The sequence below is a fragment of the Malurus melanocephalus genome, unplaced genomic scaffold, assembly GCF_030028575.1.
Source record: "Malurus melanocephalus ecotype Western Australia unplaced genomic scaffold, MMel_1.1 scaffold_34, whole genome shotgun sequence".
NCBI classification, from domain to species: domain Eukaryota; kingdom Metazoa; phylum Chordata; class Aves; order Passeriformes; family Maluridae; genus Malurus; species Malurus melanocephalus.
The window spans coordinates 3,110,006-3,126,573 of NW_026623266.1; the positions used below are offsets into that span (position 1 = coordinate 3,110,006).

Sequence of the window (16,568 nt, forward strand, 5' to 3'; positions counted from 1 at the left end):
GATAATCAGGGCTCATCTTCATATACATTCCCCTTCCCTTTGAAAAGCAAAATGGCAGATTTTCTCCCAGTCCCCTCATGAATCCAGCAGGATCTCTGATGCACTGAAATACTAGTGCAGCAAATCATTGCCTTTTATATTCTGCAGCAAATCAAACATTGCTGTTCAGGCAGAGTGCTGTCCTTTCCACTTTGTCCCATGTGTCAGCAATCCAGGGATRTCTTGGGGCCCATCCTGCTTGCCACTTTTGAAGGAAAGCTCTCACATGGGATCTCACTCCTACAAGACTGCTTCATGCTTCTGGGATTTTAATCAATCAGATATGCTATGAGATGAAGCTGCTTGAGTTTTAGACCTTTTTCTTTTTTTTTTTTAATCAGACTATGGTACCTAAGGGTTGTTTAGGCAGGTCATGGTTTTCTCCAGCGCAAGATTAGCTACAAATTAATATTGATCAATAGGATTTCATGTCAATTGCAGTACAAATCACTCAAAACTCCTGTGTAAAGTGAGGGGAAGGCATAAAAAGAAGTTCRTCTGTTTGCACTCTCTTTCCTTTGACAGGATAATAAACCCAGCCAGCACACTACAGAATACACTGTGCTATCATTTACACAGCCTTCCTGTGAACCCACAAAGCAAAGCCACGTTTTAAARGCCAGAGCTGTACTGTGATGTCTTTTGTTTGTAGTGGTGCTTAACATCATTGGTGCACCAGTTCTAATCTTGGTTAGCAACTTCCCTATTTTAAGGTGGTTCAAAGGCATTTTCAGTGATATGACTTAATGCAAATGTTCGGATGTGAGAACAAATGCAGTTGTTGTACTGAGGTAATTGCAATCACAATAGTTCTGCCCTTACCTGTTGTTCCTTTATGGTGGGAATTCTGCTAATTTAAATAATTTAAGTGTGGAAAACAGCCTTTTAGACTGTTTCATGGCTAGAGATGCAATGTGCAGGTACAGCAAATGACAGAATTTTGAATCAAATTATTACTCTGTGCCTCAATTTCTTTATCTGTCAGAAGTGTAAGTCTGCTCCCCAGAATGGTTTAGGCTACAAGGATCTGTAGAGAGCATCTAATTCCACACCCCCTACCCTGGGCAGAGACACCTTCCACTAGGACAGACTTCCTCAATACCCTATCCAGCTTGGCCTCGAACACTTCCAGGGATGGGGCATCTGCAGCTTCTCTGGGCAACCTGTGCCAGTGCCTCATCACTCACACAGGGAAAACTTTCATCCTAGTGTCTAAGTATCTAACCTAAATCTCTCCTCTTTTAGTTTAAGACTCTTCCYTCTTGTCCTATCACTATCTGCCTGTGTAAAAAGTCACTCTCCCTCTTTTTTACAAGTTTCCTTTAAGGCTGCTAGAAGATGTCCCCAGAGTCATCTTTTCTCCCTGCTTAAAAACTCCAACTCTCTCAGCCTGTCTTCACAGCGTAAGTGTTCCAGCCCTCTAACCATTGTATCAGCCAATCTGATAACAGCTCCCAACAGATCTGATAACAGTATTTCAAAGTTTACATACCCAATGCTTGTAAAGCCCTTAAAGGTTCTTGGATGAAGTTTGATAGAAGAAGTTACTAGGTGAAAAAGCTGATACTACTTATTTATTGATCACAGATAATACCATTCTGGGTATATTGAACACTATTAAATCCTGTTGCCTTGTCATTTCAGCTCTGTGAGAAGTCAGCCTTTGTATGTATCCACTCTTTTTCACCTCTTTTGGGACAAATTATAAACATATGAGTATAATCCACTGAATATAGTCCATGAAACAATTTACTGACCTTCTTTAGAAGTATCTCTGTGAGTGTTCTGTATTTCTGGCAGCCCTTCCATTCACACTAGCATGAATACACCCGTTTTAAATCAGCTCTTGATCTCTGAACGCCAAATCCTGTGAGAGATAAAGTAATTCTGAAATATTACAGCCAAATGTGCAGCATAAAATGAAGGCATGTTTATTGTTTGTCTTACTTTCCTTAACTATTCAGGGTCTGCTCTGCTTGTCTCTTCCCTAAATTTAAAGCAGTTGCCTGAATATTGCAGAGTTCCTTGGTTAAGTTGGGAAACAGATTCTTTGTACTAACCTATTTCCAAAGTTTGTGTTTCCTAAGTTTGTGTTTCCTAAGTACTTTCATAAATCTACCAGRGACTGCAACATATCTCCCCCTGATTTTTTTTTTTTAAACTTTAGTCTGAAATACTGGCACATACATAAAATAGAAGGTTCTGTTCTGTTTTCCTCTGAATATGTGCAAGTATCACATCATTCATACAGAGACATTCAACCACTATTATTCCTGCCTCAAGTCCAAAGAACATAATTTTGACTGTTCACTGCAGGCGGATATATAAGATTGTTACAAATTGATGCCAAGGGGCCCATACTTGGAATCCGTTTTGTTTTTCTTTCAGTTAGCTTCCAAATTGCAAGAGTGTGCATAATGAATGTGTTATCTAGTCCTTCTGTTTTGTAWTTTTGAAGGAGAAACAGCACATACCGCAAAGTAACTTGTCCTACTTGCTCAGGTTCCATGGCAACCCAGTATTGCTGCAAATTCATTTTGCTCTAATCAATTAGAAATTTTGCTCTGGCAGCTAGAATKAAAGTTTATGGGCCAAATCCTGCTTGTTTTACTTGGACCTACAGTTGCAGAAAATTCAATGACATACTTGTCTGAGAAGGAAACAAACTTGTAGCTTTCGTCTCTCTTGGTTTAATTTTTGTGAAAAGGTCAGATTTAATTCTTGGTTTTCTGTCCAAGCAGGAAAAAAAGGAGGYGATTCTCTTAAAGGAGCCACAACTTAACACACGCTTGCCTTACGGCCTTGTTGACTTGTWAAAAAGGAAGGTATCGCTTTGCTTCCCATGCATTTTAATTGGATGTTGTCAGCAGAGCTGCCTAGTGCACACCTTCCATCCAGCAGCTGGCAGAATCTCCTGTTGCATCCACCCTGACATACATGTCCAGAAGGCAATTTTCCAGGGAGCACGGTGGTACGTGCCGGTGCCCTTCACAGCAGTGCAGCCCTCAGTAACGTGGTTGGTATGCACARTTCCTAGGGAATCTTGCCTTCTAAAGGTCAGCTCATGCACTGCTGGAAGTGCATGTAACGACCGTGAAAGCCCACGGGATCTTCTTATGTGCGCTCTGCTRTGGTGTAGTTGATTAAAACCCAAAGTTGCCATTAAAAAGGTTTTGGATATGTTTTTAATTTTTTTTTTCTTTTATCCTTGCCAAAACTGCAATATTGGGAAATGGGAAAAACTCATACAAAAAAAAAACAAAAAAACCCAACTTGCAACCATGTGGAAATGGCAGAAACTTTCTGATAAGGACTGATAAAAGCAGTGACATTTTGCTTTTAGGGTTACAATTCCAACTCAGCTCATTCTGCTCTTGCTCTTTATGTCCAGACTACAGAATTCATATATAGTTATGCCAAACGTGCTGTCTGAACAAAACACAGGGAGAGCTTTGGGGCTGTACTGTAATTTCCCATACTTTTTTTTTTTTTTGTTGGTTAGTCACACCATTAATCTCTTTTTTATGCATTTTTGCTGGTGTTTGTGTAAATGAATCAAAGGCTTGAAATACTTTTAAAACCTGGATCGTCGTTCTCAATGGCCGGAAAAATGTGTCCTCTCCTTACAAAGTACACTAAAAAACTGTATGGGTCTATAGGAAGACACTGATTTGACATTTCTTTCCATTTTCTTTCCATCACTAGAATTCAGCCTCTTACTCCAAAGGATTAGAAATACATGTCACCCCGTTTTGTAATGTACACATAGCAAATCATAGTCCTGATTTAAACTTTGTTACATGTCAGGGCTCATCAGTTCTCTATTGCCACAAAGAGGATGATGCAGAGTAGACTTCACTTCTTCAAAAGCRGATCAGAATTAGAGCTGAATCTCAGTTTTTGTGTCAGGGACTGCAACTGGGAAAGCAGTGCTCATCCACTTGCACGCACTCCTTTTTCTTCCTGTCTCTCTCCAGCTCCTAGCAGTAGTTAGCACAACGGGAAGGTTACAGCCTTGGCACCATAGAAAGGGTCAGGGAGTGTGAAGTGAGCTGCAAATTCCTTAAAAGCTGCATTCCTAAAGAAGGAACTTCTCTGTCTGGAGGGTTGTCAGAAAGGAGACCCAGACAACTCCACTGCTGATCATAGCAAAACACACAGGGCTCACAATTTCGGCTCTTGTTCTGCATATGCTGCACACGAGTGACTGTATGCTCTCAACCAACACTGGGTTTTCTCCTTTGCTGACAAGTGTCTCTAAGCACAGGTATAGTCCTATATTCTCCTTGGATCCCAGAGTTTGCCTCTAATGCCACAATTTCTTCTCTGATTATAATTAGCAATTTATGGGGCTGGCATATGCCAAGGAGGTGACTGACATCCAAGGGCTTACGATGAGAAAAACTGATGACCAAGGTGGAAGGAAAAATAGCAGAACCAGCTTTAGGGGATTTAAATGTTAAACCMACTTTTTTGTTTGGGGTTTGTGTCCTTTTCTAAAGTTTTCATGTTGTGTTTAGTAAGAAATATCTATGTTATGAGCTATGCTATGTTCAAAATGTGGGGTTTGAAAACAGATGATTTTTTAAGTTTGCTGGATTTCTTGTGCTGACTGTTCTTTTATTTTGATGGATTTTGCATGATAACATTTCAGTATTTGGGAAAATGTGGGAGATTAATCACTATGACTTTCAGATCAAATGTAGCAAGGGGAAAAGCTCATGTTTAAATGCATTGTCCTGTATTATATGTCTGTGTTCATATTCCCCCTGTTTTTATTGATGTACTGCACATATCTGACCTCCACATTTGCCTGATAGCTTTTTCACCAGTCTGGGGCTTCTGACTTCAGTTTTGTTAAAAAATCTGATTGGAATAAGACCCTGATATCCATTAATTGCTTAGAGTATGCATTTCCAATTGGATCTACTTAACCTATATGCACCTGAGTCAATTTCGTTACAGTCAGTAGAAGCTCTTCCTCAGTCAGTCACAGCTCTATGTAAAATATAATCTTATAACCCAATTTGCTGTATTTTTCATCATTTAATCAWTGAAATGACGCTGTTCTGAGCTGTGATTCTGCCCTGTATCCGTGTGGTGGTATACCCCATATAGCGATGTCCGGATCTTTCCTCCACCTCCTGCTCTGCCTACATGGTGGAGGTCTTGTGCTGTTTGCTTTATAAACTAGAGGGGAGGGAATTGTTAAACCAATCCCCAAAAGGACTTTACACTTTTCACATGGAATCTGAAGTAATTCAACTCACAATACGTCGGGCAAAGCTTTCGAAACCTTTAGTAAGACGCAGCCCGGCCGCATCAATGAGCGCGACTCGTTACGGTGAGCGCTCATGTCGTGGGACAAAGCGCATCTCGCACCAGGGGCTCTCGCCAATGTAAAAGAAAATTAAAACGAAACAAAACAAAACAGGCAAAAAAACCCAACCAAACAAAAGCCCTGACGGATATAAGTTTTAAAGGATGGATATGAGGTGGATAGGAGTTTTAATGGACAGCAGGTACTGSGGTCAGACACGTGCAGTCGGCCGCCCCTCAGGCAGGGCCGCCCCGCTGGGGCAGGCGGCGGGGTGGGGGGGCGGCCTTCCCTCGTGCCCCGGCTCGACTTTTATTGTCTCTCTGTCCGTGTTTTTGCCGTGGTTTTTTTGTTCATTTTATTTCTTTCTGTGTTTTTTCCCCCCCTCCCTTCTCTGTGTGTGTGTGTGTCTGTGGCCCGCAGGTCCCCCCCTGCCCTGTTCGTCCGCCTCCTCCACCCCCCGCTCGCAGTCCCCCTCCCCTCTCCCCTCGCCGCCGGCCAATGAGGGCCCGGGGCGGTCGCTGGGTGACGGCGCGGCCCGGGCGGCCGCGGGCTCGGACTCTGAGGAAGAGTTTGTCCCTCAGTCATTCTTAGTTCAAAGTGGCTCTGGAAACCTCTGTGTCGCCGCCAACGGTGAGTGACTCTCGCTCTCTCTCTTCTCTCTGCTTACTTTGTCGTGCCCGTCTTGACAGCTGTGCGCGGGGGTGTAGGTTGGTTGGGGGATCGCGTGTGTTCTTCGGGTCGGTTTGGGGCGGTTTATTTAAAAAGTAAATAAATCGGGGAGGGGACCAGCAGGTCCGTGCTGGGGGCCGTGCGSGCTGCTGGGTGGCGGCGGTGCGGGACGCGCCTCCCCGACTGCTACCCGGGCAGCGCTCACAAATTTGGCGTGAGTTGAAGGCTGGAGCCCTCTCCCTTCTGCAGGGGTGGAATTTTGGGGTGGTTTGSCTTTTTTATTTTACTAACTACTGGCTGAAAGGTTGGCCGAAGTGCCTCTCCCTTCTGTGAAAAAGCGGTAAGGTGCAGCCTGGAGGCTGGCGGGGCCGGAACCTGTCAGGAACCTGTCACCCGAGGGCAGCGTGGATAGGAGWGGGAATGACGGAAACGCAGAGTTCCTTTGATAGTTGTGACAGTGGCCTCAGCACCATCCCGGAGGGTGTCTGTGCTTAGTTTTCCTCAGAGGCGCTGAGAGATGCCCTCAGGGTAAGTTTGAGGCACAGTAGCACAAGCACGTCCTACCGGGATGCTCTGAGACTCCCCGATGGTTGCTGAGAGTGCCCAGCACAGCCGGACGGTCCGTCATGCTTAAGCAAATTACGAGGAGAGGMATGAAATTGACAGCTCTCTGCTGCAAAGACAGTGAGTCAGAAATGGAGAGGTAACGCTCATTGGCAAAGAAACGTGAAATTTCATCAAGGGTAGTGTAACCTGACGAAGTGCAGATTACAGCAGTGGAATAGCAGTGGCCACTCAGGCCGCTGCCATCCGGCTTGAGTGATAATTGCTCGCARGTCTGATTTATGATGAAGGGGAAGGCATTCAAAGATATCTTGAAAGAGAGAAAGAAAGGTGAGAGAGAAGTTTACTGCAGCTGGCAACAGCTTAACTGCATTTATGTTAAGCTTCTAAGAAGGTTTCCTAGTATGCTGTTATCTCCAAGTAAGGAGAGAAAGTTTGACATTTAATTTGTCTGCCCTCCCCCTTTCCCAGCTTCCCTCTTCTTTTGTTGCATTTGTTATGGTAAAAACAAACTTTCCCTTCAAGGTTTTTCAAAGGAGAAGGTTATCTCCTCTGAATTGTCATCCTAAGGAGAGTAGGGGGAAATACAGTGTTGTATTCATTCAGGAAACTGATTAAAATTCATATCCTCTGTTCAGCTTCCCCCTTCCCCTCCCACCCTATAACATACACACACACACACACACACACACTCATCTGACTGCTTGCAGTCAGAGAACATGGAAGTCTGAAATAATGCTGATGACCCTCTTGTTGGAAATAAAGCTAAACTCACACTCCACCTCATGTTTTCCACATTTTAATGTATGTACTTTCTCTTTGCTCTTTTAGGAAATACATATGTACACATACACATGCACACCCTCCAGGTAAATAGAGGGGAGACAGAAAAAGCAAGATTAAAGACCTTAATCTCTTCTTTTACTAATTAGCTGAAAAACAAAAAAAGCATTGTTCGGAGTCCACAGTGGGTTGACCACATTATTGTATTATCGATGTGCTGGTGGGTTAGTTAGACTTCAGGCTTTTCAGCTGCCTGCTTGTTTATTCTCTTTTTTTTTTTTTTTCCTCACCGCTTTTTGCATTGGCTTKTAGACATKCTGCATTCCCTGAGGCCTTCTTTGTGTGCAGGATTCAGTAGGTTGGTAATAAATATGTCCCACACAAAGACAGGGTGTCTGGGGTCTCATTTGCCTGCTTATTCTGTTGTTCAGTAATCAGAAGTGCAGGTAATGCCAGAACACTGGTGACYTGCTAGGATCAGCTCACCGTCACTCTGCTATCAAGAGGAAAACAAAGGTGACTTATTTTGCCACCTATCAACCCATAATCTGAGARTTCACATGAATGAGAAGCACAGACCATACAAGCCCATCATGTCTAAAACCCAGACACTCTTCTGACCTCTGTAAATGGATTTAATTGCTTTAGTTCTTTAACGTTGTGTTTCTATGAGGCTTAGTCAGCTTAAACTTTAAATGACAAAGGCAGGTCTTTATGTTCCTTAAATGGTGAAAATTAGTAAAAGCTTATTTTGGTTAGGACTAAGTTTAATACAGTTAGAGCACTCATTCTTGGAGAATAGTAGCTGTCTCAACAGCAGGACAGCCTGAGAATGCTGTCCAAAGGATTTGTGTTGCACTTTTTAATTGATTGTGGCTAGGTTTTCCTACCACAGCTGTGTAAACTCAGCCTTAGGGAAGTCCATCCAAAGTAAGTAACACCCAGGGAGCAGCAGTGCTGTTACAAATCCCCATGTAAATTGCAAATATAATGCACATGGAACTTAAAAAACATGCTACTTTTTGAAGATACAGTAGCCTGTTCTTTATCTAAGTTCCTTTCATTCCAGAAAGGTAATATTTTCTGTAATATTATTTTTACAATTCCAGAAAAATGTCCATCTAAATTTTCAAATGCAGGCTGGAACCAACTAATATGTATACAAATACGTGGGCCTCTGTTAGGGCTTTTAGTTTTGTATTAGATGCATTACATGCCATAGTTTGATTTTCTTTATTTCTGTAATTTAGAGCATTGAAAGCCACAGTTTTTATTGTACCTATAGTATCAGCATGTACATGATTTTAAGGAAAAAGAGACTTTTCAGACTTGAACCTTTTCATTTTTCTTTTTATATATATCATGTCCAGAAGGCTTTTTACTTTACCCAAAATTACCCAAAGTAACTTAGGTGTGAATGTCTCCATTTCATAGAATCCAAGAATGCATTGGATTGGAAGGGACTTTTTAATCATCACCTAGTTCCAACCCCCTGCCAGGGGCAAGGGTATTTTTCATTAGACCAGATTGCTCTGAGCCCCATCCAGCCTGGCCTTGAAAACTTCCAGGGATGGAGCATCCACAGCTTCTCTGGACAATCTGTTTCAGAGCTTCATCACTCTCATAACAAATAATTTCTTCCTTMTATGAAATTTAAATCTGTCCTCTTTTAGTTAGAAACAGTTACCCCTTATCCTATGACTACAGACCGTTGTAAAAAGTCTCTCTCCMTCTTCCTCATAATCCCCCTTTAAGCATCGAAAGGTCACACACCTTCCCTTCTGCAGACTAAACAGCCCCCTCTCTCTAAAACATCTCAGGATGTTTTCATTCAGAGACCTTAAAATTTCCTGATTTGAGGATTTCAGCACTATTTGAAAAGTAGGCTCAYTTGATGGACATTAAGAAACACTAATTATTTTTTCAGGTTTCTTATGTATACTGGTGTGTAGGTATATATGTATATGACTCATGAGGAGCCAGAACTGTCCGAAGGCATCCATTCTTTAATCTGGCTGTTTAAAGAAACTGGCGAGTGCTGTGCTGGATCGGAACATGCAGTCTGTGGCAAGGGTAGGGGAGAAGTATGAGCAAGTGGGGCTGTAGGGAGGATATTGACCAGCTGGGAGAGGCTGAGCACTAACCAAGAGGGCTCTAGATGTGATTAACTAATCAGTGGCAACTTTATTCCATTTGAACCAGTAAATAACATGAGAAATACATTTTTAAAAATGGGATGATATTCAGGAGAAGCACATCAGCCTGACCATTGCTGCCCATTTCCCTCAGCATCCACAGCTGTGGCACTGGGGACATTAGCAGGTACATCTGTGCCCAACACAGATCTGAAGTAGGGAAATGGCTGTTGTACAGTGACAAAGAACAGATTTGGAAAGATATATTAAATCTGTGGAAAGCTGACATCTGAATTCCTTTGGGAACATTGACTGTGTGTCTCATAGTCAAAGCCAARATGTGTGGCTTCTTCCAGCTCTTCCATCAGTGGGCAGACATTCCATGTGGAATTTGCTTTTGTCCTTTGGTGGGGTCTGGTATGTTTCTTTAAGTTGATTGTATCAGGCAGACAGGAAGGCTGGWTGCAGTCGCTTGAAACAGCCCCTGCAGATGGCAGCCACAAAATCCCAAATCACCTCTGGTTTAGAGCATTTTAGTATTCTCAAACACAATTTCTGAGACCAGGGCACGGATTTTATTTAAKTCTGAAGCAGAAGTAAGGCAATACCAAAAAATTACAAGAATGTCTAACGCTGAGTCTCTGGTCCTAGAAATTACTTTGGTGATGTTGGAGGTAATAACTACTAAAGCCTCTTTAGGAAGGATTTAATACATTTTGGTGTCTTATCACCTACTTCTGCATRTATGTACCCCAGTTTCTTTGGTTTCTCCCTCAGATACATCCCTATTACAAAAACCTGTGGCTCACCATTGCTTAACCAGTTTTGCACCTTTTCTACCGCTAAGGGCATTTATTCACAGAAGAAGCAGCAGTGGAGGGTCATGTTGCCAGTCACCCAAAGTGACACTGCTGCTGGAGAGAGAGGGAGGGGGGAAGGCAGGCATGATTCCCAGAATTATTATGCTTTGAATTCCAAGAGGAGGGTTAAAAAGTTGTGCAGAGCATGGATGATACAGCCCTTGAGCACAGCTTGCACTGTCAGTGGACAAGAAGGATAAACCATGTTCAGTACATGCATAAATATTCTGAGGTTACATCCTGGGAGATGAGTGCTATTTCTTTATGATCTGCAATTTCAGGGGAAAATAGACCACATCAGAATAAGTTTGCCCCCAGAAGCCACACTGTGCTGCTTCTGCATAGTGGGATCTGCATGCATGAACTGCTTGACCAACAAAATCTATGGTCACAGAATTAATGAAGATTCTTGTACTGCTTTTGCCACTTTTCTCTTGTTTGGAGTGCTGAACAGTTTGAAGCAGTAAGTTCCCCTAAGGTCTTTGTTTTCATTTCTAGCAAAATTGGACCAATCTAGACCTCCTGATTTGTTTTCCCTGTTAAGTTTTCTTTTTTCTTTTTAAAATCTTTTTGAAATGCAGCCTTGAGCTGTTAAAGACAATCGCTGTTTGCAATTTATCTCCCTTTCTTGTCCTTCAGTAAGAACCTTCTGCTTTTTTGTTCCATGATTTGTCCCACATTTATGAAGATAAATCCTTCATAAAAGGGTTGCTGAGGACTCCTATAGCTGTTTTTTGTCAAATAGTTTGATTTTATATAAATGGTGCATTTCTGGCAATTTACAGTAAGTAACTGACCAGATCATCTGCCACTCCTGCTGCTATGGCTGAATTTCCTCAGGATCTAAAAGGAAGTCATCTTCTTGAAACACAGGGCACTTTCTGCTGAAAGTTTTTAATCTGTCTGTGCATGCTCAATGTTTATTTCTTTTGTATCCTTGATGTGGTTGGTGCTGCAGAGTCTGCCACACAGCGACTGCTGTTTGCAGACTCATTCAGCAGCCCGGTGTGACCAGCTGAAAGGCTCCATGTAGCATCAGCCTGCTTTGCATCAGGCAGCACTCCTCTGATCTTCAGATCCGAATTCAGACACAGGAGTTGTCCTGTAGGAGTCCTGCTCAAGCACAGGGTTAGGTGTTTACAGCACCGGGATGAAAAGTACAGAGAGATCAAACTGYAGCAGGGAGGCCAAAAGACACTGAATATTAAAGGATTTTGAGGAAAGAATAATATCATGTAAGGCGTCTTAGAAGTGGAGAATTTTCAGCGATCTGACTGAGAAGAGCAAAAGAACCTTTGATAATGTAATCTGAATAACTGATATTTTTCTCATCTAAAAACGAACAATAAATTCCAATTAATTTCAATTTTCYTTTATGGAAGGCTTTCATTTTTCTTTCCAAAAAAGCTTGTGAACAGAGGCTCTGTTCTCTTGCTGTGTTTTGTCCTTGCACAGTGCTTTCTATTGCTTCTTTTTTACTACACAAGTAAGTGTGTTAAGTAAGAATAGCAATTAATCTCTGCATCCTTTATCAGAGATTTGCAGAGTCCATTAACAGTCAGTGTTACTCATAATGGTAATTCATAATTACAGAAGGGAAACAGGAATTGGAAGATATAGCCAATCAATTTCCAAGTGTCTTTTAAAAAGTTTAAAATATTGTTTCTGTTATTGAATTTCCTATTAAAACTTTTTTTAACATCATCARCCTCTTCCCCCACCCCCAACACTACAGAAATTGAGGAAAAAACATCCTAAGGAGAGGAAAGGTTTAAAAGATGTTTAGTTTAGCAATACTTTTAAAAATAATTTTCAGTAATTTTTTTTTTCTTTTTTTTAGAAAAGTGGTGATGTTTAGGTGAGGTGTTTGGAAAGAAACATTATGAAAACCAGTTTCRCATAATTTTTCAATTATTTGATCCTCCGGTTTGGGAACATGTTCAGAATTCGGCCTGAGAAACTAAAGTAACCTAAATTCSTCACTTTTAATTTTAATCAGAGAACTAAACATGAAGCTTATTAACCTTAAGCTTTCAATTTAGATAGAGACATGTCAAGCCCAGCGTTTAAGTCATTTTGAGGAGATTCCTCTTTTTCCACTCATTGTGGATGGAGCTGTATCTGACTAAGAGTCCCCAGAAGCTTGAGAAGTGAGTGTGGAGATAGCCATTTTAGCTTGATTTTCAGTTGGCATCTACTGGAACTCACTGAAACCTTCCAAAAATTCRCTGATGTATTTGAAAATTTGTCCTYACATCATTCCTATGAATTGATCTCTGATGTAAAGATGACAACAAGGTTTGGGTTTTGAGTTTCAAGCATCAGCCATTGCCTCTTAGACCCTGAAGATCAAGTAAGAAGCTGTGAGGAAGATCAGATCATGAATTATYCCTGTTCTTACTCACTGAGCAGTGGAGCTGTCCTATTGAGTTTTTGTTCCTCCGGTTTCACTCTTCCTTCTGAGGGGAGATCAGAGAGATGTCAGTGTGTGAGCTGCAGATCTTTCAGAGGACTTGAGGCTCTAGAGATGCCCACTTACCTTGTCCCTTAAGCTCTTGCCTCACAAATTCACTTTGCATCCTGAGAATATTTGTTTAACCTGTTTGGCTTCAGGATGAGCCAAAGGTGAGAAGCAAATCATTTGCTATGGGACAAGATTCTTATCACTRGTTTGGTGGGAGGCATTTGGATTAGATTCCTAGCATAACCAGGGTCAAATCCTGACCCAGCTCAAATCCTTTTGGCTCAAACAGAGGGACATTTGGTCAGGAGAGGATAATATGAATACACAGAGAGGCAGGTCAGGGGTTTTTTGGTGGCTTTTTTTTTTTTTTTTGCAAGGAATAAATATCTCAAAAAGAATAAAGCAAAGTTATGATTGTCACGTTCAGTGAAGGGCAACAATGAAACAAGTCACCTTTCCAGGCCAAGGAACACACTGAATCAGTTAAAGCAGATTTAGAGCTTTTTAGCTGTGATAAAACCGTATCAGTGTGTATATGAATTTACATAGGAGTAGGGTTGTTTTTTTTTTTCTTTCTTTTAATGCAAGCCACATTGGAAAGTGTGCACAAAGGAGCCTCACTCTGAGGAAAGACAACTGGAACAAATTATATGCATTCAGACTTGTTAAACAGAATTGGCAGCAGAAATATTCCTGGTAACCTGAGCATTACGGCAGCATTGGTATAGTTAAGGTTATGTCAGCATTTCCATTAGAAACCCCTACTTTCAGAGGTTTATATCTGCAGAGAAAAATTCACTGTGGGTTGAAACCTGACAAGCTGTTCAAGGTCTCATCTGAGATGAATTTTTTTTTTACCTTTTTACAAAATTGGGGAGAAAAAAGTGTTTGAAGAGTCAAGCTACAAGRGCACAAACAAAAATATCAGCATTCTGGCTTTGATCCTTTTCAATGTTAAAAAAATCCTGTTTGTTTCTTTATAGTGTAACTATCAATTATGCTACAAAATCTTGCTCTGAAGAAGGAATTAATCATTACACTATTAAAGGAAATGAAACATTAATTTATGGTCCATTAGATGCTTTTTCACTGCAGGACTGCCAGTTTGGCAGTTTTGGTCTACCTCAGGTTATACTGAGAGATTTGTGACTAACATGAAACAAAGCCCCCAAAGCAGTAGATTCTGTATAGAAAAAATGYTTTCTGGGCAGCTTTAGAAGAACAAAACATTGAAGGCAGAGTTGTCCAGAAAATGTAGTGAGTCCTAGGAATTCAGCCTTCTGCTACAGGCTTCTCAGATATAAAACTTAACCTCAGTATTCTCAGTTGTAAATGAGAGATACAGCAAGCCTTAGGATTCAGTATCTTTCTGAACTGTTTCCTCATCTGTATGATATTACTGGAGCTAGAAACGGTTTAATCCTACAAAAAGGGACCTGTGGCTCCAAAATTGCAGACATCAGGTTTCAGACAGTAAGCTAATTTTTTTTTCCTAAATATTTTCAGATTTCTGGGTATACAGCATTGAACTTTTTGTTTCTGGGTATGTATCATCTCTGAGCTGAGGTCTGTGTGGCTTGAGAGTCTGTGTATGTTCTCAGTTCCTGCAGTGCCTTCTACACTTTGAAAAGTCATAGCTGATGTTCATCAGAACTTTTTCCATTTACCAGATAAAAGTTGCTGTGGAAGTGCAAAGCATTATAAAATACAGGAAGGAAGTCTGAAGCTCATGTACTCATGGCTGTGTTCTGTTATTACTGTGAAATGGATCTCTCAGTTGGGAATGAGCTCAAACTTTGGGAAGGTTTGTTCCATTAGCTGCTTGCAAGCCATATGTCTCCATTTTTAGATGAGGACCTGGGGGCTTTGAACTTTATTTATAAGCTGAAAGTTGCTGGTCACTGTGAATTGGTGATTAATTTGTAAGGGAGAAGATGCCAGAAGGCTCACTCTGACCTGTGTGTTCTTTCAAACTAAACATCCAATAACTGCATAGCCTCAGAAGAGGTATCCCCCCACTTCCTCCTCTATCGTTTCTGTGCTTTGCATTATTCACTGTGTTTATTGTAGCACGCTATTAATCTCAACCACAGCTTTCAAACCATCATGTGACCCCAACAAATTCTTTAGCTAAAGCAATGATAGCTTTAGGTATTCTGGGTGGAAGCTTTTGAGGCTCTGAGTAGAAGGGATAGGATCAGGTTAAAAAAGGTTTGAGGCAGTAATTCAGAGGAAAAAGTGTTTTCTGTGGATCCAGCCTGATTTTTCTGAAAAATTGTATTTGAAATATGACATGAGAGGATGATGCAGCTTCTTGCTGTGTGTATGTGAGCCATGGTATGTGCTTTGAAGCTTCTTTCCATGTGCACCTGGGTGAAAAGCAGTAGGGTATTTTGTTCAAGTGAAGGCAGTCCTTAACCATGTGTCTTAATAGCAGGACCGAGCCCTTGGTGCCTGTGTTTGCAGTTATGGCACAGTAGAAGCCTTTGGTATGGAGAGCTTTATGYGAAAGGCTGTCGCAGTTCTTTAAGAATCAATTGGGTTAAGCCCTTGAGGACTGCAAGCCCCAGTGTACACACCCCACATAACAATAAATTTTGATGCCAGTTTGGAAAACAGAATTTGAAGGGTTAAAAGTTTTGTTTGTTTTTAAGTTCYGCCATGTGAATTGAGACAAAATCTCTCCAAAGAGATGGAATAGCTGGTATAGTGCTTTAAAACCATGATTGGCATTAGCTTAAAATCTACCATTACAAGGTCAATATTTTGTCATAAGTAATGSCTGGAAATGGGAGTCCATTTGGAGTCAACACCAGTCAAAAAACTGKTGACAGGTGGGGTGACCTTGGCCAAGTGACCTAAATGCTGGTGCTTGACTATTACATGAATAAAAGGGGGGATAATCATCATTGTTTGCTCCTTAGAAAYTTTGGAGATTTTCAGATTCTTCATTTCAGATTGAAAATGGAAAAATATTGCTGTGCTCCCACTCTATTSAGCTGATAAATCCACACTGTCTCAGGGCTTTAACACGTGCTCTGTCTCTGGAGGTGAGGGATGGTGATGCTGCRCAGTTTAGGCAGCCTTTTTGTAACTTACCTTCACAGTCTGCCCTCACTTTTACCAGGGAAGATTTAATAGACTATTTTTTTTCTTTCCGTGTAATAATTAGGTCTGTTACTTCATAGTATCAAAGAATCTTTAAGGCTAGAAAAAACAGTAAGATCATCGAGTCCAACCATTAACCCAGCACCATCATGTTCTCCACTAAACCMCGTATCCAGGTACCACATGCAGGKACCTTCTGAACRYTTTCAGGGATGGTGATTCCAGAAAATCTCTGCCATCTCTAATGGCAGAGACCTCATATTTTAATCTTCCACTTTCTACCACTGAAGCACAACTGCATTTGGAAAACAATTGCTAGCAGAAAGATGGTTGATGCAATTCTCCCCGGTTCACATGACAGTTAAAATTCTAAAACAAGCAAAGCTGCTGAAACCCAAATCTGCCCCTTTTGCTCATGAAGGGTCTAAAACACCAAGTAGCTTTATTGGTAAGGGTGATCAAAATAAGAAGGCTGGGCTGGCCCTCATTAATTACCTCCTAACTGTTCATATTCTTTCACTTCTTAGGACATTAGCATTGCTCAGAAATTAATCCTACAAAATATAGCAAGTGTGTTTGAGATGCTTTTCAGGGTAAYCTAAAAGTTGCTACTCTCACCTATTGTT

General features: G+C 41.2%; 1 protein-coding gene across 3 annotated transcripts in view; it reads left to right on the top strand.

Moving 5' to 3' along the window:
- The window catches only part of TENM4 (teneurin transmembrane protein 4), a 585,345-nt gene that overhangs the window by 323,154 nt on the left and 245,623 nt on the right, over nucleotides 1-16,568 (top strand). For 2 of the 3 annotated variants that reach the window (XM_057364068.1, XM_057364069.1), the window contains exon 6: nucleotides 5,780-5,989. The exons of the other annotated variant lie outside the window; for it this stretch is intronic. In XM_057364068.1, the coding sequence (XP_057220051.1) occupies nucleotides 5,780-5,989 (210 nt within the window). The remainder of the gene's footprint in view (nucleotides 1-5,779; nucleotides 5,990-16,568) is intronic. 3 annotated transcript variants of the gene reach the window in all.